Source organism: Pavona decussata, unplaced genomic scaffold, assembly GCF_977016875.1.
Source record: "Pavona decussata unplaced genomic scaffold, jaPavDecu1.1 SCAFFOLD_179, whole genome shotgun sequence".
Lineage (NCBI taxonomy): Eukaryota > Metazoa > Cnidaria > Anthozoa > Scleractinia > Agariciidae > Pavona > Pavona decussata.
In genome coordinates, this window is record NW_028145589.1 from 1,279,444 (window position 1) to 1,306,946 (window position 27,503).

A 27,503-nucleotide genomic window follows, 5' to 3' on the forward strand; every position below is an offset into this window, starting at 1 on the left:
TGTGAAGGAAAGTTTTGCTTTTCTCATTTAACTTATTGCGACAGCGACATGATATTTCAGTTCTTTTGTTCATTGTTCGTAGTCACGCGCTATGACGTGGACGGATGTCTGAGGCTACCACTTGCATTTGGTAGGCCACTCGACTCGCGTTGTTGTTCTACTTTTTGCTGTGCTACACCGTGCTGACGAGAGCCAACCGGCTCGAAACAGCTGCCCACAGTTGCCGCATTCTGTTGATTCTCGGTTTGGTCTCTATAATGTACATCGGATCAGCCTTGCAGAAATTTGAGCCAGGAGAGTCGAAAAAAATTTAATTTTTTTAATTGGCTGCTCTGTATAAGCTCCGTAACGGCTTCCATTGTTTTACCACAGAAATCCTGCGGTAATAAAATTCCAGTACCCCAGAGTCTCTCCTGGCGACCAACCGCTGGCCAAAGAGCCTGAGGACTCTGGGTACGAGATTGGTATGCGTGGTGCCCTTCGTCGAAGTCCCGGAGGGGTACTTGGGTTCAGTTTTGCTGGGTATGTGCCGCTGGCCTGCCCCATTATAGTTTATTTTGTGGCCAGTTATAGACCCCATCTTAGTCACTTTTTGGGAAAATGTAATTTTCGCGAGCCAAACTAAGTCACTTTCTATTTATGCACCTACTTTCAAGAACGGAATGTAATGCGAGGTGAGTGTTACATTTAATAAACAACAACATCCTGAACTTTTTAACCGAGACCATTTTGAATCCCTACTTAATAGAATTTTCTTACCCCAAAAATACGAAAATGTGCGACCCCATTCTAGTAACTCTATTAAAAATGCAACCCCATTCTAGTCAATCCAGTCGTGAAAATGCGACCCCATCCAGCGGCACATCCCCATTAGCCTCTTATAAGGAAGTACCCCCCCCCCCTCCCCCGGGGGTCGAGGGCAATGATCCTTAACTTTGACCTACATCATTAGAAGCACGCCGTTCATATTGTAAGCAGTACTCAATCTGATCGGTTCCAATAAGCGTTACACACATCCTCAGCCGATTAGGAAAATTTTTTTATTATTTGAACCTTGCTGGTTGTGAGCTAAAAATGAACAGTAACATAGCTATTCTTGGTGCTGCAGTGTGCTCGTCACTTGCTGTTGGTTACTTACTCGGTAAAATCCACGGGTCGCGAAGATACGCAGAAGATTATATTCAAAGGTCGTATAGAGAACCTACCGAGGGCTTGAAGACTTTTCTGGAATACGTGGCCAAACATTCATCACCAGAGCATCAGGCAGTGACTGAGCTGAGAACGGTGGGTAAATAGTTTTTGTGACACGAACTTGAATACTTCCTAATTCCCACGAAAAACTGCCTTCAACAACTGCCGGTTTCATGCTGCGTTGACGCTGCGTTTGCAGCGAAGATTGTGATGTCAGTTCAGCTGCGCTAGGGCAAACTGAAGTGAGCCCCAAATCTACACAAAATGACCCCAAAGACCCGGTCCCAAAGCTCGGCAATCCCAATATTTTACTCTATTGCGGACCTCGAAATAACTCCTAATAGTTTCGGGATGAAGTTACGTCCAGAGGATCATAGAATAATCGAAATTAACGAAATTGTTTCTACTTAACATTCATGGCATAAATGCTGCGGTTTCATGCGTTCTTAAACAAACCAAAGGGCTCTGTGACCCGACTCGTGAATAAAAAGATATTCCGGATTAATATTACAGTTAACTCTCGCCTTGCAGAAACCTCGCTATTACGGACATGCCGTCCGGCTAAATTAAATTACAGACGTTTGACTGAAATAAATTCCTGCTATTACGGACTCTCGCTATTATGGACACTAAATCGCGCTCGTGTGTCTAAAGTTATTTGCTTCGGGTTGATTTTCATCCTAGAGGATAAGCAGACGTGGTTCGCTAATGTACCGAGACTCAGTAATGGAGAATCGAGGCGAAGATCGAGTCTCGCGACGCCGAGAAAGCTTCTCGCTTGACTGGTCTCTTGATAAAACAAAACAATTTCAACATTGATACTCGACATGCAAAAGAGAGCTAGCCTGCGCCGCAGACGGACTATAACCCCCCGGCGGGGAGGGGGTAGGGGGTGGGGGGTTGGCGTCCCGCAGACTAAAGAGAGCGTGAGGGAAAAATTTCCACACAGCCCCAGACATTAATAATGCATACTTATTTATTAATCATGTATGCTCTTCATAACCTATTCCCAAGTAAATAAACCAAGGCTGACACTACGTTAAAGGGCTCATTTATTTGAGCCAATATTTTAACTAGTACCACCATAGTGAGTCTTCTTCAGGGCCAGAATTACAATGAGAAAACTAAACCACAGTCGAAGCGGACAACACTGATGTGGATACTGGTAGCAGTATGAAGATTGAAAGCATCGAAAGAATCGATAAGAAAACCTCAGTACAAAAGTAATATTGTTTTCCTTAATCAGCTTATGCCTCCCCCAGAAGGGATATTTTTGTCCTCTATTGTTCTAGTTGTCCTCAACTGAGAGAGACTGACCAATCATTTGAACTTTGTTGAATTTTTGAAACGTCTGTTTTCTCAGTCAAAACGAAAATTCGCTCTACTCTTCGAAAAGTATCCGTTTAACGCTTTAAAGAAAAAGTTTAAAACGGGACCGTTGTGCAAACACTACCAAAAGCGGCGACTTTCATTTAACGCACAAGTTATTCTTTTCGTTATTTTTCTATTGATTTTCTGTTTTGTTTCAATTTATCGAGGCTTGTATGTTTTACACACCCGAACAAAAGAGTCAGTGATCTAATAAGGTTCAGCCGCCAATATCAGGCTGGTCGTGAAGTGTTTACATACGATTCACGGACGCGCGAATTGAAATTGCTTGCAAGTTGTGAGCTCCCTTCGACCTTAATATCAATATTTCTCTTGGGGATTATAGGAACTCTGTAAGTATGGTGATAGCTTCAACACAAACCGATGTAAAACCAATCGCGACACTTGCTAGCCTCCCACGCAGACGTTCTCAGGGGTTCGTCACGCGTTCCTGCCCCGCAAACGTGGGGCAGGAACGCGTGACGAATCCCTTAGGGCGTCTGCGTGGGAGGCTAGACACTTGCAAGCGAGTTTGCCAATTGCCAATTGGCAGTGAACATCATCATAAATCTGATAAATCATTAAACTTTAAAAGAATGTGAATGTGAATTTGAACTGCGGGTAAAAGATTCAATAGAAAAAAGACCCTCGCAGTTAAGTTATTTACGCAGTTGCGAAAAGAAAGCCTGAAAAAAAATTCAGGCTTGAACGGGATTCGAACCCGTGACGTCTGTGATGCCGGTGCAGTGCATATATTCACGGGTATGTTAGGAACTCACAATATGAGCAGTACACAGTTGGCTCATTAAATTGATCCTCTATATGCTAACGTGTTCTTCGTGTATCTTGTATTGAATCTATAGGCCTGATAGGCACCAATAGACAATCTTTCCCCGTAAGGCAGGGGCACCCAACGGATCGTTTCGGTAAATTATCTGTTCGGAAGGTCCTTAATCCCCTACAATTTTCTAAAGAAAATTTTCACCACGAACTTTCGTGATATGGAAAATTTAAGGCCTAGTGTTTTTGGATTGATAAAAATGTTGTTTCGGGTACCGAAATAAGGTCAGCTAAGATTTTCGGAAAGGAAATAAGACCTAAGGTTTTCGGGAAATGGACAAAAATGTCCTACTAATTTCGAAAAGACTCAAGTTCCCCTAGAATGACCGAACAGATAAAAATATTATAGCGCTGCCTAAAATGAACCTATAGAGCTTTAAAGCCACTCCAGATCGCCTAAAATAACATTTCAAAGGATCTGAGAGAAAATTCTCGTTGGGTGCCCTGTTAAGGAATAGCCGTTGCAACGTTTATTGTAAATAGAGCAGGAAAGGGGTGACTCAATACAAGTAGCTCCTGGAAAAGCTCCCTCTCCACCCCTCCCTCCTCTTTGTTCTCCTTTAAAGCAGGCTCAAGGGCTTAGACTTGAACTGAATTTATTGTTACGATATTTACCGTCACTGTAAATAATACGTTTGAATGTTGGCTTTTAGGTCATTTGTGAGAAACTGAATGACTTCTCATTTAAAGCGACAGAGGCAGGCCAAACTTGCTTTATCACTCAACTGGCAAAAGCTATTGGAGCAAAAAAGGTCCTTGAAGTCGGTAGGTACACGGGCAACTACATATAAACAAAATTGCGTATATGTCATGTTGAAGAACCGTGGTGTGTGCGCTTCCATCATCGTCATTTTTTCCGTGCTACGATAACAGGCTGGGATGTCAGCCTGTTACAGGCATAACTATTGCAAGAAATTAAATGCTGGCCTTTTCACGGGAACTCAAACTCATCAGCATCTAAAGTGTTTGCCAAAGACAGCTCATGAGTCACACACCGCCCGCTGACCTAATGCATGCCGTCTATCCTTCAATATGTACAAGCGCTAGTCACAACAATGTATTATTGTCAAGTCAAGTCAAGTTGATTTTCTCACTGTTATCACAAACATGTTTTAAGTATTAAAAATGAGGATATAAATATAAGAAGTATGGGTTAATTTTTACACAGTAGCCAACTGAGTAGCAACTTGTCACTAGTTTCCAAGTAGCTCAGAGGTTCGAGCATCCCACCGATGTACAGGAGGTCCTCGGTTCGATTCTTGTTGGCTACTGATATTGGTGTTTTACCAGCCTCGGTCCTAGGTCTCAAGGATGTTATCGAAGTAACCGACCTTGCATGGTTATAGTAGGTTGGGGCGATAGCGTCTTTCCGATGAGTTCAACATGTGACGTCACGTTAGATCTCGCGCAAAGGAGGACTGGGGAAGAGGCTGGTTTTTCACATTGCCGTGACAAACTGAACATAACGTCTTTTTTATTAAGTAACTGTTTCGTTGGTAAATTAAATGATAATCATTGCCGTTTTCAACAGGAACATTCGCTGGTACAACGGCACTTAGCATCGCACTTGTTGTGCCTGAGGACGGACAAGTGGTGACAATAGACTTCAAAGATGACTGGGTAGCCACAGGCCACCCAATATGGAAAAAGGTAAGATCTGTCTTTGTGTTGTTTATCCCAAAGCCACAGCAAATAGATGGGATTGTATCATTGAAGAAAAGGACTGAGGTTTGACTTTTGTACGCGGGCCATTTTTCCACCTTCAATGTTTTAGAGAGATTAGGCCATTTTATTTTTTGACTGTCAATATAATGGGCGGTGACGCTGTCTTCAATAGTTTTATTTCCTTAATCTGGACGTTAGACGACAACCTAATAGCCTGCGAACGCAGACGTATTTCCGGCTGTCGCTTCACTCCGCCGAAAAATAACGTCTGCGAAAACGAACCCACAAACGATTTCCATGACGTCATTCTTTTTGAACCAATCACAATTTGGTTCAGAAAAGGCCAGAACTAAACACTCGTGTCTAGCGTGAGGCACACGAGCACGCGTGTAAAAAAAATGGCGGACGATGTTGAGTCTTGTGTGCAGTTGGCGTTCAGAAAAGTTTGTGAAAGACTTGGAATACAGAAGCTCAATCAACAACAAGAAGAGGCCATAAGATGCATCGTTCTGGATAATAAGGATGTTTTCGTGAATTTACCTACTGGATTTGGAAAGTCAGTGATATTTCAGGGATTACCCGAAGTGTTTGCTTCGCTGCAGCCAGCACGTGAGAGAAATATAGTAATCGTAGTTTCGCCATTAGTTAGCCTAATGAAAGACCAAGTGAGTCGATTAACCTCGCTTGGAATAAGGGCTATTTGTCTGGGCGATATAATCACTGAATCGCAGAGGAAAGCAGTGAAAAATGGCCAGTATTTATTGTTTGCGGATCGCCAGAAACATGGTTGGGCGATGAAAGGTTGCGTAAAATGGTCGCAAGCGACAGTTACAAGAAGTCCGTACGAGCTGTGGCTATTGATGAAGCTCATATAATATCCCATTGGTAAGTTATACAGGGACTTTTACTTGACTTATTGCCTCCTCCAAATGGAACGAAACGAACAATTGTGAAATGAGGATCTTTCAGAATGTCTCAGATCGAGATTTTCTTTTGTTTTGTTGTTTACCTGAAATCACGGTCAAGCTTTACTTGGTTGTTTTTCCTCGTACTTTTTTTGAATTAATATTATGTCAATTTTAGACAATGAAATCAAAATTGTTGTTGAGTGCATGCAAATTATTTTAAACATAACATCTCCTTTAAATTCAGAAGGTGATACATGCAGTACATTCGTTTATTTGTTGAAATTGTTATTTTCACGGTGATTTATGGGAAGGTTCATGCGAATGTATTTATGCTTTATATATTCCTGGCCTCTACCCAGTCGCAGTTTATTATTTTTATGCCAATGTCTGTAACACGCAACTATATAATGGCTCTTACTTGGTGTACCGGACGCAGATGGCGTAAAATAATAGAAACAATATTGCACCAAATATACAAACAATGGTTCAACAATGTGCTTCATTTGCATCCAGTACCCGAAGGAGTCCAACTTATGTGGTTTTCATATTTTTGTAGGGGTACATCAAAATCAAATAAACATACAGCCTTCAGAGTGTGGTTTCCAAGACTTAATGAGTTCAGGTCCCTGCTTTTGGAAGTCCCTTTTGTTGCCCTTACAGCGACAGCTACCACAGACGCAAGGGAGACAATTTTTGAGGTGCTTGGAATGAGAGAACACTGGAAAAACTGAATGTTCTAGCTGGCTAATATTTCGTTTCAGCTTACATGTTTATACAAGTATATTTTCCATTCTAGGGGAAAGTCAAAAACCAACAAACATGCAGCTTTTCGAGTTTGGTTTTCGCATTTGCACGAGTTCCGGTCCCTTCTTCCAAGAACCCCATTCAATGCATTTACTGCCACGGCCACAAAGGATACCAGGGACAATATTTAAAGTGCTGCTAATGGATGGTTCCCACATTGTTCATGAAAACCCAAACAAAGAAAACATAGCCTATGTTGTACCATACATGGGGAAAAATGCTAGCCGTGCAGAGTATTTCTCCTGGATAGCCGATGAGTTGAAGGACTGTGGCTCAGCAGCAACCAGAACCATCAGCTACAAGCAAACTATCAAACAATGTGCCGTTGTGTACTCAACACTGAAGACCCTCCTTGGGGACAAAATCTATAGCTCAGAAGAAAGAGATCCAAAGGCTGTGTTGCTAATTGCTAGAAATGCTTCACTTTTGCACTACACAGTCAAACAAGGACCAAACCCTGGCATCCTTCCAGAGTGATCAAGGACCTATTCGCGTTCTAACATAGCGTGCGTGCATCCTAATCTAATTACTATTGGCGTCATCATGGTACATTTCTCAACATACGCATGGCCTTTCATCCATCAGATGACATGTGCAAGTCAGAAAGGGGAAGCATGCGTGCACTATGTTATGAAAAATGTTTTATTGAGAAACAACACCATAAAAAATGTATATTTATAAGGGCTTGTCAAAGTTTAATGAAACGTTTAGACTAAACCGATATGAGAAATCACTCTCACTTTTCTTCTTTTTAATCAGGAAACAAAACCTGTTTTCCAAATCTTTACTTTATTTTTACTATGTTATAAAAGAATTGCTTCATGCTTTTAGCTGTGCGTATATCAAGTTAAGGATGCACTTGGGAAGTTTGGAGAGCACTCAAGAAACTAGAGTTGCTCTCGGCTACACCTCGCGCAACTCTTACGCTTCTCTCATGCTCTCCAAACTTTCCCGCGTGCATCCATAACTCGATATACGCACGCTAAGCATGAACCAATTTTTAATTAGTTGCAACAATTGCTTTTGGCATGGGCATTGATTGTAAGCAAGTCCACTGAACAATACATTTTGGTCCAGCTAAAAATGTTGAATTTTACATGCACGAGAGTGGAAGAGATTGTGCAGCTTTCCTGCTGTACCGAGGAATGCAGCTGATGCATGAAAAGGATGTCAGAGATTATATTAAATCAAAGGAATGTGGACGTAAACACTTGCTCAGTTATTTTGACGTGGTATGTCATTCCAAAGATCCTGCACATTTATGTTGTGACAACTGTTCTACCTCTTGTAATTGTGGTTCGGAGGATTGCAAACCACTGTGTTACCCACTGGCAGAAGGTGATAAACCAGCCCGAGAAAATAAATGTCAAATTTCACAGGAAATGAGAAAACACAGGTAAAATCGTCATGCATAATTTTTCATTTGTGAAAATTGAGACTTTTGAGGTCTTTTCCTTGGGCTTAAAAAAGATCCTCTCCTTTGGAGTTATTTCATACAACTTATTGCATTTACAGCCCTTAAAAAGTGTGAAAAGAATGCAATATGCTTGAAGTTATTCTGAAAATATTCTGAAATTAAAAGTTCTGTATGACCCCTGGTTAATGTTTGAAATGTGGTTTCACACAACATTTAAAAGCATTTTTTCATTTGCAGCTGCAATAGAATGTGTAGTTCCAAAAATTATCCATTCCTCCCCCATGGGATGGATTTTTCCTTAGACCCTCCCCCACCTCTCTGCTTCATACATTTACTTACATATTTGGGCCTTTGAGAACCCCCACCCCTCCGGAATTTCCAATCCCTTCTGTGGGGGGAGTATGGACATTTTCTGGAACTACACAATAGATGACTCTAACAAGAACGTTTGCATGCTGGTAGTTAAGATTACAGTTACTTAATATTGATTTTGGCTTAGCGTATGTGGCTGAACACAGTTTTTGATACTTCTGACATGTTATTTCCATAGAAACAATCCAATAACTGTGCTATAAACATGCCTTTAATTAAACAGGTTTTGTATGTTTGCTAAGAATCTTGCTACATGTAATATAATTATTACTCTCGTCATTTATCTGAAACAAACTTGTAAACAATGTTCTTGTGTTAACACTCTTCCAGTGATATTTTTCCCACAACTTTTTAGATCTCCGTTGTTAAAGGAAAACTGGATTGTTGTTCTTTAAATTTCCACTGTTAAATTTTAGTTGTTTTGAAATAATCCACCTTGTTTCCTGAAGTGTATCCCTACCAAATGTTAATCAAAACTTTTGTGAGTGGTTCTTGACAAATATGCACATTTCTGAGAAAGCCATCACATTCAATGTCAATTTTTCACCACCTATGCATTGCATTTAAGGGGTTCTCATGTTGATTACTAGTCTCCTTCGCAGCCGTTATTAGGGTCGTCACGCAACGCTCTTCCCCACTAGTTTTAACGCGTATTAAACGCGTTTAAAACGCGTATTTGAAGGAGCGTTGCGTGACGACCTTAATAACGGCTGCGAAGGAGACTAGTTGATTACAAGAGACCATTAAAATACAGTGTAGCTAGATTTGCATCTTGACTGCTTGTGACATACCATTCTATGAAAGGGTTTCAACGTACAATTATTTATTTTGTCATTTTATACCACACGTAGAGCCTGTTGTAACCCTTTAACCCCTATGAGTGATCAGCATGAATGCTTTGTAAAACATGGTGGTTTTGAGAATTACAAACATGATCACACAAGATGAATTTGCTGGATACTTAAACAACTTCTCCCCACCACTTCTGTAGGAAATGAATAGGGGCAACAAGTGAGAATTCAAATCTTGATCGTAGGGTTTAAAGGGTTAAACGAATTTATCATCAACTGCATCATGTTTATTGTAATCTTTGTGTGTACTTTGGCGTGGAGGTCAACACTCGGTCAGTGAAGCCCGATGTTACTCCTCCAGAAGCATTTTGAAGCAAGCCGTGTAGAACGAGAAAACGACGAGATGAAAGCAAAGCTACTGGAGCAATAGGGCTAACAGCACCAAAAGTGACAACGGGAGGCGGATAAGAGCTTACAAAAGAAGAAGTACCAAAGCTCGGATCGAACGTGACATTTAATTGCGAGCGATTATTTACATTCGCACCTTCAAAGCAGACTCTTTTTCGCCTCTGGCGTCTGTCCTAGCTCGTTAGCGAGTCGTTTTACACAGAACGGGCCATCATTTTTAAAATCTTGTTCGATTTCCTTCTCGAAATCTGCTACTTTGTCCAAAGCCCTCTCGTAGCGAAGCAGACGATTATAACATTTGGAGCGGCAAAGCTTCCTACGTAAGCAGTCAGATCGACTTCAGTTGAACGCAGTATTACACTTTTATCTTCTCCTCACTGAAAACTTTTACTTTGCATAGAAAACAAACCTCAGACGTGGAAATCTTTTGCGGGTGTTTCGCCCGAGCTCATAGCAAATGCCAGTTCTAAACTATAAATCGCCGGGTTCCTGCGTCTCTCACTCTGCATCGCGCGTGTACGCGAGTGTCAAATTCTATCAGGGAATTTTATTGGCCAACAAGAAGACAAAAGCTTTGACGTCACGGAAATTTTTTCTCGGCTCGTTTTCGCAGACGTTATTTTTCGGCGGAGTGAAGCGACAGCCGGAAATACGTCTGCGTTCGCAGGCTAACAACCTAACTGCTTTGTGAGGGTTTGGCGCGGGTGGAGAAGGGAAACATTCTAAAAACCCTTTACCAAAAATTTCGTTTAACCGCGAGCCGTATAGGCCAGGCAAGGTTATGCGTAAAATAGCGTGATGCGCATCTTGCTTTTGCAGAAAGCAGGACTGCTTGAAAAGAATGAAGCAAACCTGCTGGCATGCCCTCTGTGTATATGCAGCGTTAGTAGTTTGATCAACTTGTAGATTCTCCCTCAAATAAACCTTTGCTCTTTCTTTACTAGGCTGGTGTTAGTCACAAGATCAGGTCTATAGTGAAGGATGCTGCTCAGGCTCTTGGTAAGCCATAAACGGACAGTACAGTGGAATGACTAATAACAGAAGACTTATTATTAAAATTTGGATCATTCTATAATGCAATTCCAGGGATTTGTTTGGCTCAGTGGCCATGGTATATGATCCATTATACCATGCCCAATTAAGAAATAGCGACCATGAAATTGTCTTCTGGTTGTTCTTCCATAGCGAAATCAGCAAGATCTAGAAATATTTCTTGATTGTTTTTAATAAAACAATTATTCCACTCATGCTCGTTGGATACGAGGTGATTATAGCCAACTCGGAGGCAGGCTGTCATCTCATACCCAACGCGCGCTCGTGGAATAATTGTTAAATATGTAGTGAAAGAGCATTCTACCACTCTCCGACCCCACCTTTGAAACGCATGTCCCCTTTATTCCGCAATTGAAAACGATAATTCCAAATCAACTTGGCGTGAATCGGCGTAGCCAGCGTGACACGTGCTGAAAGCGATGGGAGGAGGGAATTCCGCCAGGTTGCATGCTGTCAGAATTCCCTCCCCAATTACTGGCGGATCGCCTTCCACGAGAGCCGAGAAAGACAGGACATCTTTGTACAAAAACTGCTGTTCGTTTAGGACCTCATCGTAACAGTGTTGTTTCGTTGCTTTGCTTTTCAGATGAACTGATCGCTAATGGTGAGGCGGGCACTTTTGACATGGTTTACATTGATGCAGATAAGTGGAACTATACCGTCTATTATGACAAATGCGTGGAACTTGTTCGCAAAGGAGGACTTATTTTACTCGATGATGTAAGCATTGTGTGTTAAGGTGTATAGATTATGTCGTGCGTTTGCTAACACTCGTTTTCATTCTGACTTTTGATGTTCAAGTGTTCTTGCCGTGGCTTTGCACCTGTAAACAGGAATTCAGTGGTTTTGATGTACTGATAATACTATATTCCTGTTTTGTTTCCCAGATGCTGTGGGAAGGCTATGTATGCGACCCCAAGATAAACAAAGATGGCAGAACGTGGGAAGTTGAACCACTTGACTATCAGAGAGATGTTATTAAGATGGTCAGTGGAAAGCACCATATGTATGCCGAAAGAGTTACCGTCCATATTCATGCTGTGAATAAGAAGATCGCCAAAGATCCACGGGTGCTTGTAAACATCCTTCCAATTGGGTCAGGCCTTACAATAGCGACGAAATTGTAACTGGAGTCGTAAAAGTAACAAACAAGAGCCAACTTAACCTAAAATTCTTGAGGTCGGAAAATGGCGACTTGCCCAGCATTTTCAAAGGTTTCAGGATTTTTTGAATCGGGTCTTGCTAAGCAAAAATCTTGACGGTTACTGCAACATTTAAGGGAGTAGCCAGGTTGGCTTTTTATGAGGTAGGACGTTTAAGGAATTTTTTAAGTTGTCAGTACAATGTTAACGTTGTTTACATCTGCAGTTGTCGGGAACAATGTTTGTAGACCTCTGTTTTGATTTTACAAAACATTTAAAAAATGCCCTACAATTCTGACAACCTTCGACGTTAGAGCTAAACGAACACGACAGTAACTGACACAGAAGAATTCTGTGTTCGTAGTGGCTATAGTATATTATAATACCTTTTATAGTTATCCAATAAACCAATTCAAAATAGCATAGTTAATAAAAGACGAAACCTGCCAAACTTCTTTGTTATATGTTTTTGTTAGCATTTTTGGCCTTGACCGTGCACAAACTACAATAGATTTTGAAATGTGTCGGAGCAACTGACCAATCGAAGCGTTCCTTTTAAGGACCGTTAAGATATTCAACTGTTATGTGAACGTTAAAACAAATTAAAGGATTATGGACGGTCTCGGCCCTTCCAAGATAGGTCGCAGCACTGTTATTTTCATGGGAAGGTTCCATAACCAGTCCTTCAATAAACTTTCTCAAACTCATTAATAATTCATCAAGAGAAAACAAAGAAAATCACTACCTTGGATGTGTGGTGAATTTCTTCTAATCTCAGGCACTCGATTTTCTTATACTCCTTGTTGGTATTTGTGATCCACCACAACGAAATCATAGAATCTGTCCAGTTAAACACATTGTCAATTCTCACAGCTTCTTAAGAGTGCCTGACTGTAACTTTCGAGAATCGCTGGCCAAGCTTGAAAAATCGAAACTCCTAATAGTTTGCCTGAAGTTTACTTTTGGGGAGCTATCTTCGAAAATATTATTTGGATGTTCTGGAAATTTATAGTTTTCGAGAATTTTGGAGAAAACGGAAATTACGGGTTTTGCCTCATTAATTATGCAAAAATCTCACTCAAAATTAGCCAAGTTCAATACGCTTGCGTTGAAAAAGTACGGAACGCTAGAAAACGAGGTCGGTTTTGAGTAAGAGCATTACTCACCTACTTTCCACCAATGGGACCTATATAAACTTTTGTAGAACTTTGAAAGGTCTTATGGCTCTTTTAAAAATTGACATTTTGAGGACTTTGCGATGAGGTGAAAATTGAGTAAGTTTGAAGGTTTAAAATGCACCTTGGTATGTCAGGTATCAACTCGAGAGGAACATTGTGATGAGGCTTGGGTCTTCGTCTTTAATAATACGAAATAAAAAATCTGGGCAATCAATGCACGCGCTGACGAAAACCAAAGGTAGTGAGGCTTCGTTAACAAATTTGCATAATTTGCAACTGTTGAAGGGTTCGGCGTTGAACGTTCACTCGAGCGTAATAGAAGAGTGGTTGCGGCGACTCGATGAAAACATTTACCCAAGCTATCTACAAATGGTCATTTTATCTCATATTGCATTTGCCTGTTTCTCTTTCTTGTTTAATAACGTGGTAGAAAAGATCTGGACAAAAAAAAAATGTGTGTGATCGGAAAAGAAAATATTCGCTAAATTGTGGTGGGAAATTTGCATAATGCAAATCTCCCAATAAATCTTTCTGCAAAGGAATCTAATTGGGAATGTTTCGTTAGGAGTCTATTAAAAAAGGAGTCAAAACCACGTTTAATAATCCGATTTCAACAAATAATTGTCGAATCTTAACCTTTAAAATTATATAGTGCCAAACTGATGCTCGCTATTGCGTTACCTGCGTCACGTCAATAGCTGTCGATATTACCCACAAACGAACTTGTGCTGCAAAATTGCCATTTACAACAACTAGAAAAAAGACCTTTATTTACTGGCATATAAGCGGTTTTGCAAAAAATTAAACGTTCAAGTGACACTGGAATCACGTTTAAAAAATACCCACTTGTCAAATAAGTGAGAAAGTTTAATTATATAGACATAGAGTCGGTCAAAGTGAATATTATTAATTAAATCAAGTTTGTTTACTGGAATGCTTTTTCAAATAGCTTGTCCAACCTTTCTCGGTGGCCTTCCAAACAATAATCACCCAGAAGTGGGTCAGTAAAAAAAGAAACCCTCTCTGTTCGTGCTGTTTGATACTGTACCTTCGCAAGAGACTGAAAAACAATGTCAGCCGGCACGCCATATTTTAACGTAATTACTGGTCTGAAATATCAGAGCTTCAAAACCTGTGTGTTTCCGCACAAGTTAGTTTGAGGGCAATATCGACAGCTATTGACGTGACGCAGGTAACGCAATAGCGAGCATCACTTTGGCACTATTATTTAAAGGTTAAGATTCGACAATTATTTGTTAAAATCGGATTATTAAACGTTGTTTTGACTTCTTTTATATGGAGGGTTTCGCTCAAATAGACTCTTAACGAAACCTTCCCAACCAGATTCCTTTGCAGAAAAATTAATGGGAGATTTGCATTATGCAAATTTTTCCTACCACAATTTGGCGAATATTTTCTTTTCTGATCACACACTTTTTTTTGTCCAGACCTTTTCTACCACGTTATTAAGCAAGCAAAGAAACAGACAAATGCAATATGAGATAAAATGACCATTTGAAGATAGCTTGGGTAAATGTTTTCACCGAGTCACCACAACATAGCATTTTCTCAACAGTTGCGAATTATGCAAATTTGTTAACGAAGCCTCACTACCTTTGGTTTTCGTCAGCGCGTGCATTGATTGCCCAGATTTTTTATTTCGTATTATTAAAGACGAAGACCCAAGCTTCATCGCAATGTTCCTCTCGAGTCGATATCTGACATACCAAGATGCATTTTAAACCTTCAAACGTACTCAATTTTCACCTCATCGCGAAGTCCTCAAAATGTCAATTTTTAAAAGAGCCATAAGACCCTCCAAAGTTCTACAAAAGTTTACATAGGTCCCATTGGTAGAAAGCAGGTGAGTAATGCTCTTACTCAAATCGACCTCGTTTTCTAGCGTTCCGTACTGTTTCAACGCAAGCGTATTGAACTTGGCTAATTTTGAGTGAGATTTTTGCATAATTAATGAGGCAAAACCCGTAATTTCGTTTTCTCCAAAATTCTCGAAAACTATAAATTTCCAGAACATTCAAATAATATTTTCGAAGATAGTTCCCAAAAAGTAAACTTCAGGCAAATTATCAGGAGTTTCGATTTTTCAAGCTTGGCCAGCGATTCTCGAAAGTTACAGTCAGGCACTCTTAAGCCTGACTCACACTCTTTAACAATCTGGACGCAGCTAGGTTCGACAACAACTCTAGACGAGGGATAGTTTGCTTAGCCAATGGAGCAGCTCTAGTCTTCGAAGATATTATCTGGCATTCCACTTTCGACTCATATTCCACTCTCATGTAGACTGCAGCTCCACAAGCCCTTTCCGATGCATCAGTAAAACAGTGAAGTTGGACTGACTTGACCTTATCCCCATTCAAACCTTCAGCATAACATCTCTTGAAGCTGACTCTTCCAGCCTGTCTCAGATCCAACAAAATTGTCTGCCTTTGGTGGTGGAGGTCAGTGTCAAGCAACTCGTCCCAGTCTCTCCCATCCTTGCAAAGTTTCTGAAACATGATCTTAAATTGAAGGATGATAGGAGCTATTAATCCCAAGGGGTTAAAAAATTTTGTAGTTGTATTAAGAATCGATCGTCTTGTTGCTGGTTGAGCATCTACATCCCCCAATGTCTTGATTAGATCATAAATCCGTTCATCTTGGGTAGGGTTCCAAAGCACTCCCAGAACCTTTTGTTCTTTCTCTGTACTTTGTATAGGTAATCACATGATTCCGAGTGCAATTTGGAATAAATATGCACGAGTAAAATTTTAAAAGGCTAACAACATTGCACGAGCCCGCTGGGCGAGTGCAATTTGTGGTGTTTTAAAATTTTACAAGTGCATATTTATTCCAAATTGCACGAGAGAAATCATGTGATTACTTGCTACAGCGATTACCAATAACACGCGACCTTACGCCTTTAAAAGACTCCGATAAAGTTGCGTTTTGGTGGACGTCAATCATAGAAAAGCCGTTGAAATTGTTTTAAATTCTGAGAACATTTCAAGGCAACAGAACGAAGAAATTTACAGTTTTATCCGCTGACGGATGGTAAACTTTATGAAAGTTAATTTCCAAGACGGGTTATCTAAAAAATGCGCATTGTTTGGACGAAGCCGTATTTTTTTATGAAACATTTAAAATCGCTACGCCTGACAATTGAAATCAGCGATGAGTGCAAGTGAGCAAATTATCACGTGCAGTGAAAATCGAAATTTTTAATTCAAAAATACCTTTTATTTGCGCTTGATCTGGCTGGAGAACGAATTTAAATAAAGTTTACCTTCTCTTAGCGAGGTAAAATTCTTAGTTTCTTGCAGGGTAACCTTGGAATCTTGTGAAAATTCAAAATAATTTCAACGGCTTTTCTTTGATTGACGTCCACCAAAACGCAACTTTATCCGACTCTTTTGAAGGCCGTAAGTCGCATGTTATTGGTAACCGCTGTAATAATATACATACAAAACTTTCAAATGAGCTTTTGTTTATTTCTTGTCCGTCAGCTTAAATGCTCCGCCCACATGTCTTAGATTGGTTTCAAAAATGACAAGCTTGATTGACATATATGTTCATACTTACGGAAAACTAAAATACCATCTCTCTAAAAAGAGCAAGGTTTCAAACTGACAAAGCAAAATTCTAAGCAAAAAAAAGTCTGAAATCAATCACCGTCCACGGCACGTTTTCGAACTGACTGGATTTTAATTTTAGGAGCTCGGGTTCAGACTGGCGTGTTTTAGTCTGGTTCTCAATGAATCCAATGTTTGTTTTCGTCCAAGCCGACATGGAAATCTTCAACATGATGCTCCAGGCCAAAATATTGAACCAGAAGCCACCAAACCGTTTGTACCAGGACTAGTGCTTCAAAGCCTTTTGTTTTTCCACAGCTCATTTAATTCAGTGTTTGTCAGACTTCTGAGACTTGTTCGGTCGCTTGACTTTAACTTACCTTGTTGTCGCAGTAGCCGAGCTTTTTAATAAACCTTCAAGAACTTCCTTCGACCTTGACTGTGTTTGTAACCTTTGCCTTTTTAAGTAAAGTTCAATTGCAGTGCAAAGATCGTCATGCTTGTAAAGTCCTTCGCGTCGTTTTTACGCACTGCTGCGTGAAATCCTCGAGAATTTTGTTAAGTGCCTCCGGTTCATAGTTTGCAATATTTTGGTCGTAGCCCTTTTGTGCTGTCCAAGGCCTTCAAACTTTTAGCTTGTTATTTTTGCTTTGTTGAGTTTCTTTGCATTTTCCTTTAAACTTCGAATAGAAATGCTAAATGTAGACTTGCTTACAAGGAAATCGAATCAAGTGACGTCATTTTGGCGCGAACTTTTCAGGGTGCGAAGTTGTCAAACTGTCAACTCAATGCATTCTTGTCATTTCAGTCATTTCAACACATCTTTGGAAACGCCGACAATTGCATTGGAAAACTTTCTCAATGCGTTTTAAAACGTTGGGAATGTTTCCGAACGAAACCGAAATACGTTGAAAGTCATTTAAAAATTGGGCCAACGCATTTGCAAAACATTTTTCAAACGTTGACAACGCATTTGAACAGTGAAAGGACAAGTCATTTTCTTTATCAGCCCCGCGAAACGACTGTATCGTACAACACACTGTTGCTGCGAAGATTTTGTTTACATTTTGATGACTGCAGAAATTATGTCGATTCGCTTCGCGAAGATTTTTAAAATGCTTTACTTCGAATGTGCGAGTAATAATAATAATAATAATAATAATAATAATAATAATAATAATAATAATAATAATAATACCGGCTACTGCTAGCGCTGCTACTGCAATAATAAATTTTAAAATGAAAGCACTACACAGCATGACATGCAGAGTGCTGTCTTGACGGGAAAACCTGGAAAACAACTTAAAATGTATCGGCTCTAATGGGTTTCCTATTATATACCGAACGAAATTCGGCCGTTAACTCGTTTGGGATAACGGCCGAATCCGTATCGGTATATAAGAACCGAACAAGTTAACGGCCGAAAAATGCTTGATATATATCGAACAAGGTTGAGGCTTATCTCGTTATTATCAAAACACTCATTAAATACCGATCGATCGCCTCTTGATGTTGATGTCCGTTTAACCGGAACCAGGCAAACGGACATAACCTCTGTTCTTTCGCCGTGACGTAGAAAGTCGAAAACGAATGGGGCCAACTCCAAGGTCAAGCTATTTTTCCCGATCATCCTGTAGGCGCCGATAAAAACACGTCCTTTCCACAACAGTGACTTTCGATTACTTTGCGCTGATGTTCGCGGACATCTCTGTACGTTGCTTTTTGCAACCCATACACGAATTGCGTCGTTAAATGAAAATGTAATCAGTGCGAGGAATTTAGAAGTTCTTGGTCGTAGACCGAAATAACAATCGCTATCGAAGATAGTGTTGTATGTTCGAACAGCTTTGCGCGTGATCTGGTTATGATCTGGCTTGATTGACGTGTAATTTCATATTGCTGGTTCTGATTGGATAATGCTACAGGAGGAAAATTCCTCCTGTAAATTTGTCGCGCTGCAAGTGATAAAAGTCGCTCGCGCCAGGTCCATTCAAAGAGAAGCAAGCGAGCGACTTTGAGAAAGTCTATGCTAAATGCTGCTACTCTCTTCAAACCTGTTCGCCATTTTGTTTCGAGACAGCCGATTTGCAAATTTGCATACCTGTCAATCATTTTAATTTCACCTTTGTTGCACTAATTTCAACTTTCTGCACTCAATTTCACATTTCTGCACTACATTTAGGATAAATTAAGACGCTCTTCACTAATCACATTGCAGAAATTTTTGTATGTATATGATTAGCTTAAAAACTGACTTGGAGAAGCTTTCATCTTCTTCTTTAACACCGTATTCATCACTTATGGCAAGCCAAATGTAGCAATATTCAATATCACTATTTTCATTTAATTTAATCCTTATATTTATTTAATATTTTTATATTGATTCAATTTAATCCTTCAAATTTCATTCAATTCATTTTACCAAAAAGTTTTCATTCAATTTAATTTTTTTTTACTTATTCAATTCAATCCGTTCGTATGTATTCAATTTATTCGTGCAATATTTATTCAATTCAATCCGTACATATTCATTCGATTCAATCCGTATGTATCCATTCAATTCAATCCGTTCATATTCATTCAATTTCTCCGGGTATATCCATTCATTTCAATACGTTCATATTCATTCAATTTCTCCGGGTATATCCATTCAATTCAATCCGTTCAGGCATATTCATTCAATTCAATCGGTACATATCCATTCAATTCAATCCGTGCATATTCATTCAATGTTCGCACTCATTCATTCAATCTTGGGGACTGATACGAGAAATGAAATCCGCGGAGTACTGGATATTACTCGAATTCTAGAACAAAGATGGCGGAATCAGAGGATTCAGAGATCAAGAATTTCTTTCAGCATGTTTTAAACAGGATAGAGGTTTTAACTCATGTAGATCTCCTGTAGAGAACAGTAAGATTAACAGGTCAGTTAGCAGACAGTTCAGTTCAGTTGGACGATCTAAGAATAGTGTTTTCCGAATTACTTGAGAATTTTCGCCAACAGTTTGAAAGCAGTGCATCAAGAGAATCTCAGGAGTTACGTCTGTTCCTCGTGAAATGGTAAAGAATGGAGGCCCAGGCAGACCATCGGTTCATATTCCTCCCGAAGTACTAGAGGAGTTGAGAAGGCCCGGCTTCACCCTAACCCTAACCCTAACCTGTTACCTCCGTTGCGGTCGCTCGGGATTTCAGGGTGGGTGCTTATTAAGTTGTTGCCATTCAGGGTGGGCGCTTATTCGAAGGTGGGCGGTTTATCGAATAAAAACGGTATAAAGCATGGAACGTTAGAAGCAAGAAAATATAATTCTTCTGGCGTTGATGCACAACATCTATTTACTCAAAGCATTTCTTGCGTGGTTACTCCGGTGATCATCATGATGGGTAAGTTAGTTTTTCTGCCATGTTTGCAAAGTGTGCACGCACCAATGAGGAAAGGAAGTTTACATGCGCAGTACTACTAAGGATATGCAGTGTAATTAAATTGCATCACCTTTAATCGCTTCTTAAAGCAGAGCCCTGTACAAAGCAGCCATTCAAACATGAGTAGTTTCAATAAACGAGTAAATAAATTATTTGATAAATGGTGTACATGTACCTAAACAAAGCTGCACCAGACGAGGACGACGATTTATCCACAAGGTTTATTGGTCTACATTATTTAATCAGTTTTCTAATCGATAAGGAAATTAAAAACTTGGCGAAACATACATTTATGAATAGAAAACATTAAGAAATTGCCCAGGCCATAAACAATCATAAGGGAAATGCTAGTGGGAATCAGGTAGAAATTAAAGTAAAATCTAAAAAACCGTGAACGGTTCAATTTAGGACACGGTACAACCTGCCGACAAAGCATATTAAGATCAAAGACTGAATACATCTAAAACTAAGCAAGTGTTGCTAAATTCAAACTTTTACAAAAATATATATATATATATATAACAGTGAAGAGACTTCCATATCGGTTCCAATGTGCCGATGACCTTGAAGGGCACAACAACGTCAAATAAAATGAATTACGTGAATGGTGATAGCACCACAACGCGAAACGAAAAACTGCTTGTAAGAGAATACGAAATTGGATACTTGTTTAAAATAAAGAACTCGGACCTTGTACACATGATAATAAACAAAATGTAACTAGTTAACTGTCACGCATGTGAACGTAACATATGGTTACAAGGGTTTCATTTGACACGCATTGTGGAAATTGCTCTGTTCTAACTTCAGTGACAATTGCCACCGGTTGGCATTTTCTTTTTTCTTTTTTTTTTCTTGTTTGTTTTTTTTATTTAAATATGTAAATTGCGAAGTACCAACAAACGATCTTGGGGTGAAATCGAAATTACTTTCATTTATTTGAGATTTTCTTCCCTTTTTAATCAGAGAAACTGATTAAAAAGGGCAAAACGAAATCATTAAATTGTACTCAATTCTCCAATTCTGTACTTTTGAAAACTTACATCAAGGACTTGTGTTTTGCCTCTGGTCTTGTGTTTTAATAAGGTTTTTCTGCCCTGGAACCTCAAATCAGTGAAACACTCCGTAAGGAGACTCGAAAGGATTTTTAACCACGTCATTGCGCGACCTACCTACGCCAAAACTAAGATGCACACATCAGCGGAATAAATCAAAATGTGCGTAGAACACCGGAAGTGGAAATAGAGAGTAAAGTCGCGGCAGCCGGAAATAAAAGCTACAGGAAAAAATTATTTTTATCTGAAAATTTCCGCGGTGACCTATTTTGATTTTTTGCATGCATACAACATTCAGTGTGCCACTACAATAGGAAAGTTTGGGAGAAAGTTATCCAGTAAAATTTCTGTAGGTGAAAAAAAATGTTCTTTTTTGAAATACGCACGATCTACTGGATAACTTTCTGTCATGTGATCAGAGGAGTTAAAGAATGTATGGTGCTTTCAGTAGGTGATCGCGTTAGTTTTTGAGATAATTTGCAAAAACTGAAATTCAGGGGTCCTTATTGTAGAGCTGTTGCCATGTTAAGCGCGATGACGTCAGAACTAACCTTAAAGTATGCCCAACAATTTAGTTACAAAGTTGTTTATAGTGTCTCCACATGATCAAATAACAATTTTTGGTAATCTTTCATCATTTCACAAACACTACGACAATGAAAAACCATTACAAACCTCCTTAAGTAAAATTATTTACTATTATTACTGGCAATTTTTTTATTGTTCCATTACTGGCCCAAATTTTCACTGGCATTTACTCTCGTTTACTAGTTATATTGCTTTAATTTCTGCACCACAATTTCAAGAGCTTGAGCATAACTTCTACACCAAAACAAGAAGACTCTTCCAAAGGATCAACAACATTTGCTAACTCGGCCGTCAGGTCGTCAGTGTTGACGTTGGACAGCTGAGCAGGAAATACCTCAACATTGTTGTTGGATTCTTCTAGAGACATTGGTCCTTCCAGATCTTCTCCATAAAACTTTGTCCTCGGTTTCATCATCAGTCCTGCTATTAGCAAGCGGATTGTGTGGATTCATCATTCCATTCAACTACATCTGATCTGGGGTCCAATTGTGTCCTGTTTGGACAGGATGGTCATTGAAAGAGATCAACCATTCACGTAAAGCACTATTTATCCTTGCTGAGTAGACATGCTGTAAGGTAAACAAGCGAATGGGGTTTTCTAAATCCAAAAGTCCACTTTGTTCCATTGCATAAAACATGTAATAAAACACGTGAAAAAAGCATCTGAAAACATCCCTCCAGAACCTTTCGATTCTCTGGTTTCTTGTCGATGAACCAGCTGTAAAACTACCTCTACCCTCACCACGAACTGTTACCATTGCATTACATACTGAGATGTTCTCCACACCACTACTGTAATGCGGGAAGGCCACAGTCCACCATCTCGTTCTACAGCACTTTCAAAGAGACTGGGAACAGTGGAAGCAAGGTTATTTGTGCTGCAATGAAGGAAAATTATTCTCCTTGAATAACCATCGATGCAAAATCCCCAATAGACTTTCCCGCAGCCGTTCTGTATCTCGTCACGCAAAGCTCCTCCCCACAGTGGAGAAGCGTTGCGTGACAAGAAACAGAACGGCTGCGAGGGAGACTCAATCCTGGGCAACGAATCAGTGACTGATGGCCATCCGAACTGCCCCAAGTTTGGCTAAGGGACAAAGTATACTCTTCGAAAAACTAAAGCACCCCACCTCAAAGCTGTGTTCATTGGATCCACTCTGTTTAGGCTCTCTCTGATCCACCTTCTCTGCATTTGTGTATCCCATTGCTCTCTCCTCGCAAATAAGGCTCGCCCGTGGTTGACCCATGACGCGAAATGGATCACGTATTATATGAATATCGTCCATTTGTTCGATTCATTGGTGATGCTACTGAACAGAGATAGATGCTCGAGTCCAAAAAATGCACTCGACGCATAATTGTCCAGCGAGAGACTAAATATTCTAGCATTTTAACTCAGTTTCGTCTGTGACTGTCTGCTAACTGACCTGTTAATCTTACTGTTCTCTACAGGAGATCTACATGAGTTAAAACCTCTATCCTGTTTAAAACATGCTGAAAGAAATTCTTGATCTCTGAATCCTCTGATTCCGCCATCTTTGTTCTAGAATTCGAGTAATATCCAGTACTCCGCGGATTTCATTTCTCGTATCAGTCCCCAAGATTGAATGAATGAGTGCGAACATTGAATGAGTATGCACGGATTGAATTGAATGGATATGTACCGATTGAATTGAATGAATATGCCTGAACGGATTGAATTGAATGGATATACCCGGAGAAATTGAATAAATATGAACGGATTGAAATGAATGGATATACCCGGAGAAATTGAATGAATATGAACGGATTGAATTGAATGGATACATTTGGATTGAATTGAATGAATATGAACGGATTGAATTGAATAAATATTGCACGAATAAATTGAATGCATACGAACGGATTGAATTGAATAAGTAAAAAAAATTAAATTGAATGAAAACTTTTTGGTAAAATGAATTGAATGAAATTTGGAGGATTAAATTGAATCAATATAAAAATATTAAATAAATATAAGGATTAAATTAAATGAATATAGTGATATTGAATATTGCTACATTTGGCTTGCCATAATCACTCTTGTCAAAGTCTTCAAATGGTGTCGGATTGTGGCATTCAGAATGAAAGGACTCGAGTTCACTCCAAAAACCACTCGTGCAAAACGCATCACCATAACCTCTGGACTTTCCTTGTCCAGATCATCAATCCACAAAAATCTGAGAAAGTCTCTGTGTTCAGGATGAATCTTAATGTTCAAAAATGCCTTCTCAATATCTGCAGTTAAGGCAACTTCATGGACTCTAAATCTTAACAAGATGTCAAATAAATAAGGATTCAGAGAGGGTCCAATGTGCAGACAGTCATTTAAACTTGATCCAAACACCTTGGATGAGGCATCATAAACAACTCTGACCTTAGTTGTATCTCTGTCAAGTCACAACTGCTCTATGTGGGAGATAATGAACACTTCCAGGCTGTGGGATTTGATCCTGTGGCACCAATTCAACTACAGCACCCTGCAATTGCTCCCTGACTAACTGATCATATTGCTTCAAAATTTCCGGCTGGTCCTTTAGCTTTTTGATTGTTGTTGTCAGTCTACGTGATGTAGCTGAGTAATTGTCTGGTAGCATCGGATGGTTATCCTTGAAGGGTAACTTGCCCTCGTATCTCTCCCCAGTGAACCTGATGTCACGTGAGAGAACTTGTCATAGACAGACGCTTCTCTTTCCTTTATCCCCAAAGTTTCTAAGTCCCAGAATTAATTTCTGAAGATCATCTTTCATGTCACTTATCTATGTCGACTCTATCTTTAACACGTGTGTTGAACTCAAATTCACTGTGCATGACTTTGTCGATGTTGGGCACACAGCTGGGCCTGATAACACCCAACCCAACTTGGTTTCGAGGGCTACAGGTCCGGAGGGATCTCTCTTAATAATGTTTCCAGTAAAGAAGGACCAGTAGTAATCTGCTCCTATCAGCACGTCAACACTAACAGAATCACTTGTTCCACATGCAAATTGTAGACCTTGTAGGTAAGGGTAGCCTTTCAATGTGTCTTGAGTTTGTTGATTTGACACTGGGCTGCAAATCACTGGTACAACATATGATGTAACATAGACATTCAATCAATCTAATGTTCTGACACACAACTGCACAACATCACATTCCTTGATGGAAGCTGAGTCATCTCCAAATGTTTTGATTAAAAGGGTTTCCTTACCCACAGTTGTCAGTTTCAACTGCTCTCTTGTCATGCTGGTTATGTAAGATCTCTGGCTACAGGAGTCAAATATCATATGGGCATTCACTCCAATTTCCTGGTTATCTGGTCTACAAACAAAGGCTTGGGCTTTCTGCAACAGCACAGAGTTGACATTATTGCTAATGTGCATTGTTGAAGCTCCTGTATCTCCGCTCGTATCTTGAGGTGGTTCAGATCTATGTGGTGTTGCTCCCTCCGAACCCGAATTCCTGGATGTTACAGTGTTATTTGTTTTTTCACAAATGGTCACATGGTGTCTACCTTCACAGTTAAAGCATTTTGCCCTTGATGGGCAATTTGCAGAGATATGACCACTCTTCAAGCACACAAAGCACCTGCCATTTCGTCTCAGCATTGTTCTTCTAGTCTTCGGTTCAGTGACAGTCATGCAGTTAATGGACTTATGATTCTTCTTACAAAAGGCACAGCAAGGAATACTTTCTTCGCTACCTGTGTAAAGCGCAGAGGCAGAATAGGGCTGTTTGCTTCTTGTCTTATACTGTTCGAACTTTGAAGTATTAATATTTGGTCCACTTGTTTTCATTGCAGTACATCTTTCTCTAGCTTCCAACTCAGTTTTCAATGCATTCAAAAAGGCATCAAGATTCCATGTTCCTTCACTGCCAAACTTGCGGCTTACAATCAATCTAAACTCTGAGGCGATTTTCTCCATTACGATAGGGACCAGTAAATTCCCAAAAGACTGTGATTCAACGCCTAACGCATTCAAACCTCGAATGTTGATTTCAATCTTGTCATACAATTCACGCAATTTCTTTGTTTCGTGTACTGAATTGACAGATGGAAGTTTCAATAAGGCATCCATATAATTTGATATTAACAACTGTGGTTTACCAAATCGGTCCTTGAGAATTTCGATGGCTACCTTGTAATTGTCTGCAGTCAGACTTAGTCCAGCAATTACGGATTCAGCATTACTTGTCACACAACTCTTCAGATAAGTGAACCTTTCGATGGGCGAAATACTAGGAATTCCATCTACAGCGGACCGAAATGTGTACCAAAAACTCTGCCATTCTTGATAATTTCCCGAAAATTAATTGAGCTCGAGTTTAGGTAGTTTCACTTTCGCGCTTTCAGCATTTTTAGAATTACAATTTCCCTGAATTGCCACCGGAGTCTGTGCGTGTCCGCCATGTTTGGGATGTTCAGAATGTTCTAATCTAAAGTCAATTTTCGGCAAAATACTGTAAACATGCTGACAAAACTCACCAGAATCTTCTATTTCTTTCTCCAGTTGCTTTTTTTTTAGTGTTCTCCAGTATCGCTTCATCCACCTTTTTTATGGTTTCCATTTTTTCTGCCAGCAAATTCTTCAACGCAGTTAACTTTGCCTCGGACGACGATAAATCTTCCCCGCCATCTGTTAAGATCTTCTCCGCATTCTCCATCGTTTTGTACACAAACGCCTCGTGAGCCTCTCGAATATTCCTGGCCTTTTCGACGTTCATGATGTTTCTAAACTCTCCGCTAAGGAAACCTTGGCTTTTCAATGCAGTCCTTCGGCGATTAGTAGTTGTTTGTTGTTTGTCTTCACTCGTTGTTCTGGCTGCTTATCCGGCTTGAAGGACCATGTAATAAAAGGTTTTTAAGAATTTAATTCCACTCAAGATAAATAATGACTTCTTCACAATTTTCTTCGTAATTACGCTTCACTCAGGCTGTTTCAGTTCTGTAACGTTGATCTAACAACAGATTCTACACTCTACACTCAAAACTTTATCGATCCGACGATAACATCACAACTCGAAGGCATGTTCTTCTCACGTGGCCTCTTCCCGCCACTCACTCGTAATTATGCTAATTTATGCTCATAGTTTAATTTCTAACATAACCCCCAAACATAAGAAACCTAACCCCAAAACGTAAAAAACCTAACCCTAAACGTAAGAAATCTAACCACAAAACGTAAGAAATCTAAACCCCGAACGTAAGGATTTATAACCCCCGGCAAACGTAAAAAATTTAACCCACGAACGTAAGGATTTGTAACCCCCAAACGTAAGAAATCTAACCCCTGCACAAAAGGATTTATAACTCCAAAAAATAAAAAAAACTAACACCCGAACGTAAGGATTTATAACCCCCAAACGTAAGAAATCTAACCCCTGCACAAAAGGATTTATAACTCCAAAAAATAAAAAAAACTAACACCCGAACGTAAGGATTTATAACCCCCAAACGTAAGAAATCTAGCCCCGGAAAGTAAGCATTTATAACCCTCACAGATAAGAAATCTAACGCCCGAACTTAAGGATTTATAATCCCCAAACGAGAGAAATCTAACACCCGAACGTAAAAATTTATAACCCCCAAACGTAAAAAATCTAACCCCCCCAAAAAAAGAAATTTAAACCCCGAACGTAAGGATTTATCACACGGAAACATAAGAAATCTAACCCCCGTACGTAAGGATTTATAACCCCCAAACGTAAGAAATCTAACCTCCAAATGTAAGGA

General features: G+C 39.7%; 2 protein-coding genes, 1 long non-coding RNA gene and 1 pseudogene across 4 annotated transcripts; 2 read left to right on the forward strand and 2 right to left on the reverse strand.

Annotated features, from left to right (window-relative positions):
- The first annotated feature begins 543 nt into the window (after window positions 1–543).
- LOC146463356 (uncharacterized) lies at window positions 544–12,845 on the forward strand. The gene is made up of 6 exons (XM_085084550.1): window positions 544–1,284; window positions 4,053–4,164; window positions 4,931–5,049; window positions 10,709–10,763; window positions 11,404–11,537; window positions 11,705–12,845. Exons 1-6 carry the CDS (start codon window positions 1,075–1,077, stop codon window positions 11,942–11,944), a joined length of 870 nt encoding a protein of 289 aa, XP_084940676.1. The 5' UTR covers window positions 544–1,074; the 3' UTR covers window positions 11,945–12,845.
- On the forward strand, window positions 5,463–9,157 carry LOC146463357 (uncharacterized; annotated as a pseudogene). Its single transcript, XR_014856930.1, has 2 exons — window positions 5,463–5,949; window positions 6,769–9,157. The product of XR_014856930.1 is annotated as an uncharacterized LOC146463357 (transcript).
- A 2,439-nt stretch (window positions 12,846–15,284) lies between the features above and the next one.
- On the reverse strand, window positions 15,285–15,653 carry LOC146463358 (uncharacterized). Its single transcript, XM_085084622.1, has one exon. It carries the CDS (start codon window positions 15,651–15,653, stop codon window positions 15,285–15,287), a length of 369 nt encoding a protein of 122 aa, XP_084940748.1.
- A 4,656-nt stretch (window positions 15,654–20,309) lies between these two features.
- On the reverse strand, window positions 20,310–26,598 carry LOC146463359 (uncharacterized). The gene is made up of 2 exons (XR_014856933.1): window positions 22,903–26,598; window positions 20,310–22,341 (listed from the first exon to the last, which is right to left on the reverse strand). It is a non-coding gene; the product is annotated as an uncharacterized LOC146463359 (long non-coding RNA).
- Window positions 26,599–27,503: the final 905 nt, after the last annotated feature.

Excerpts from the sequence above, each read along its gene's own strand:
- LOC146463356 (XM_085084550.1), top strand. The coding sequence starts at position 1,075 with ATGAACAGTAACATAGCTATTCTTGGTGCTGCAGTGTGCTCGTCACTT. Across the intron at positions 1,285-4,052 it reads CAGTGACTGAGCTGAGAACG|GTCATTTGTGAGAAACTGAA; the intron begins GTGGGTAAATAG and ends GTTGGCTTTTAG. Across the intron at positions 5,050-10,708 it reads GCCACCCAATATGGAAAAAG|GCTGGTGTTAGTCACAAGAT; the intron begins GTAAGATCTGTC and ends TTTCTTTACTAG.
- LOC146463358 (XM_085084622.1), bottom strand. The coding sequence starts at position 15,653 with ATGTTTCAGAAACTTTGCAAGGATGGGAGAGACTGGGACGAGTTGCTT.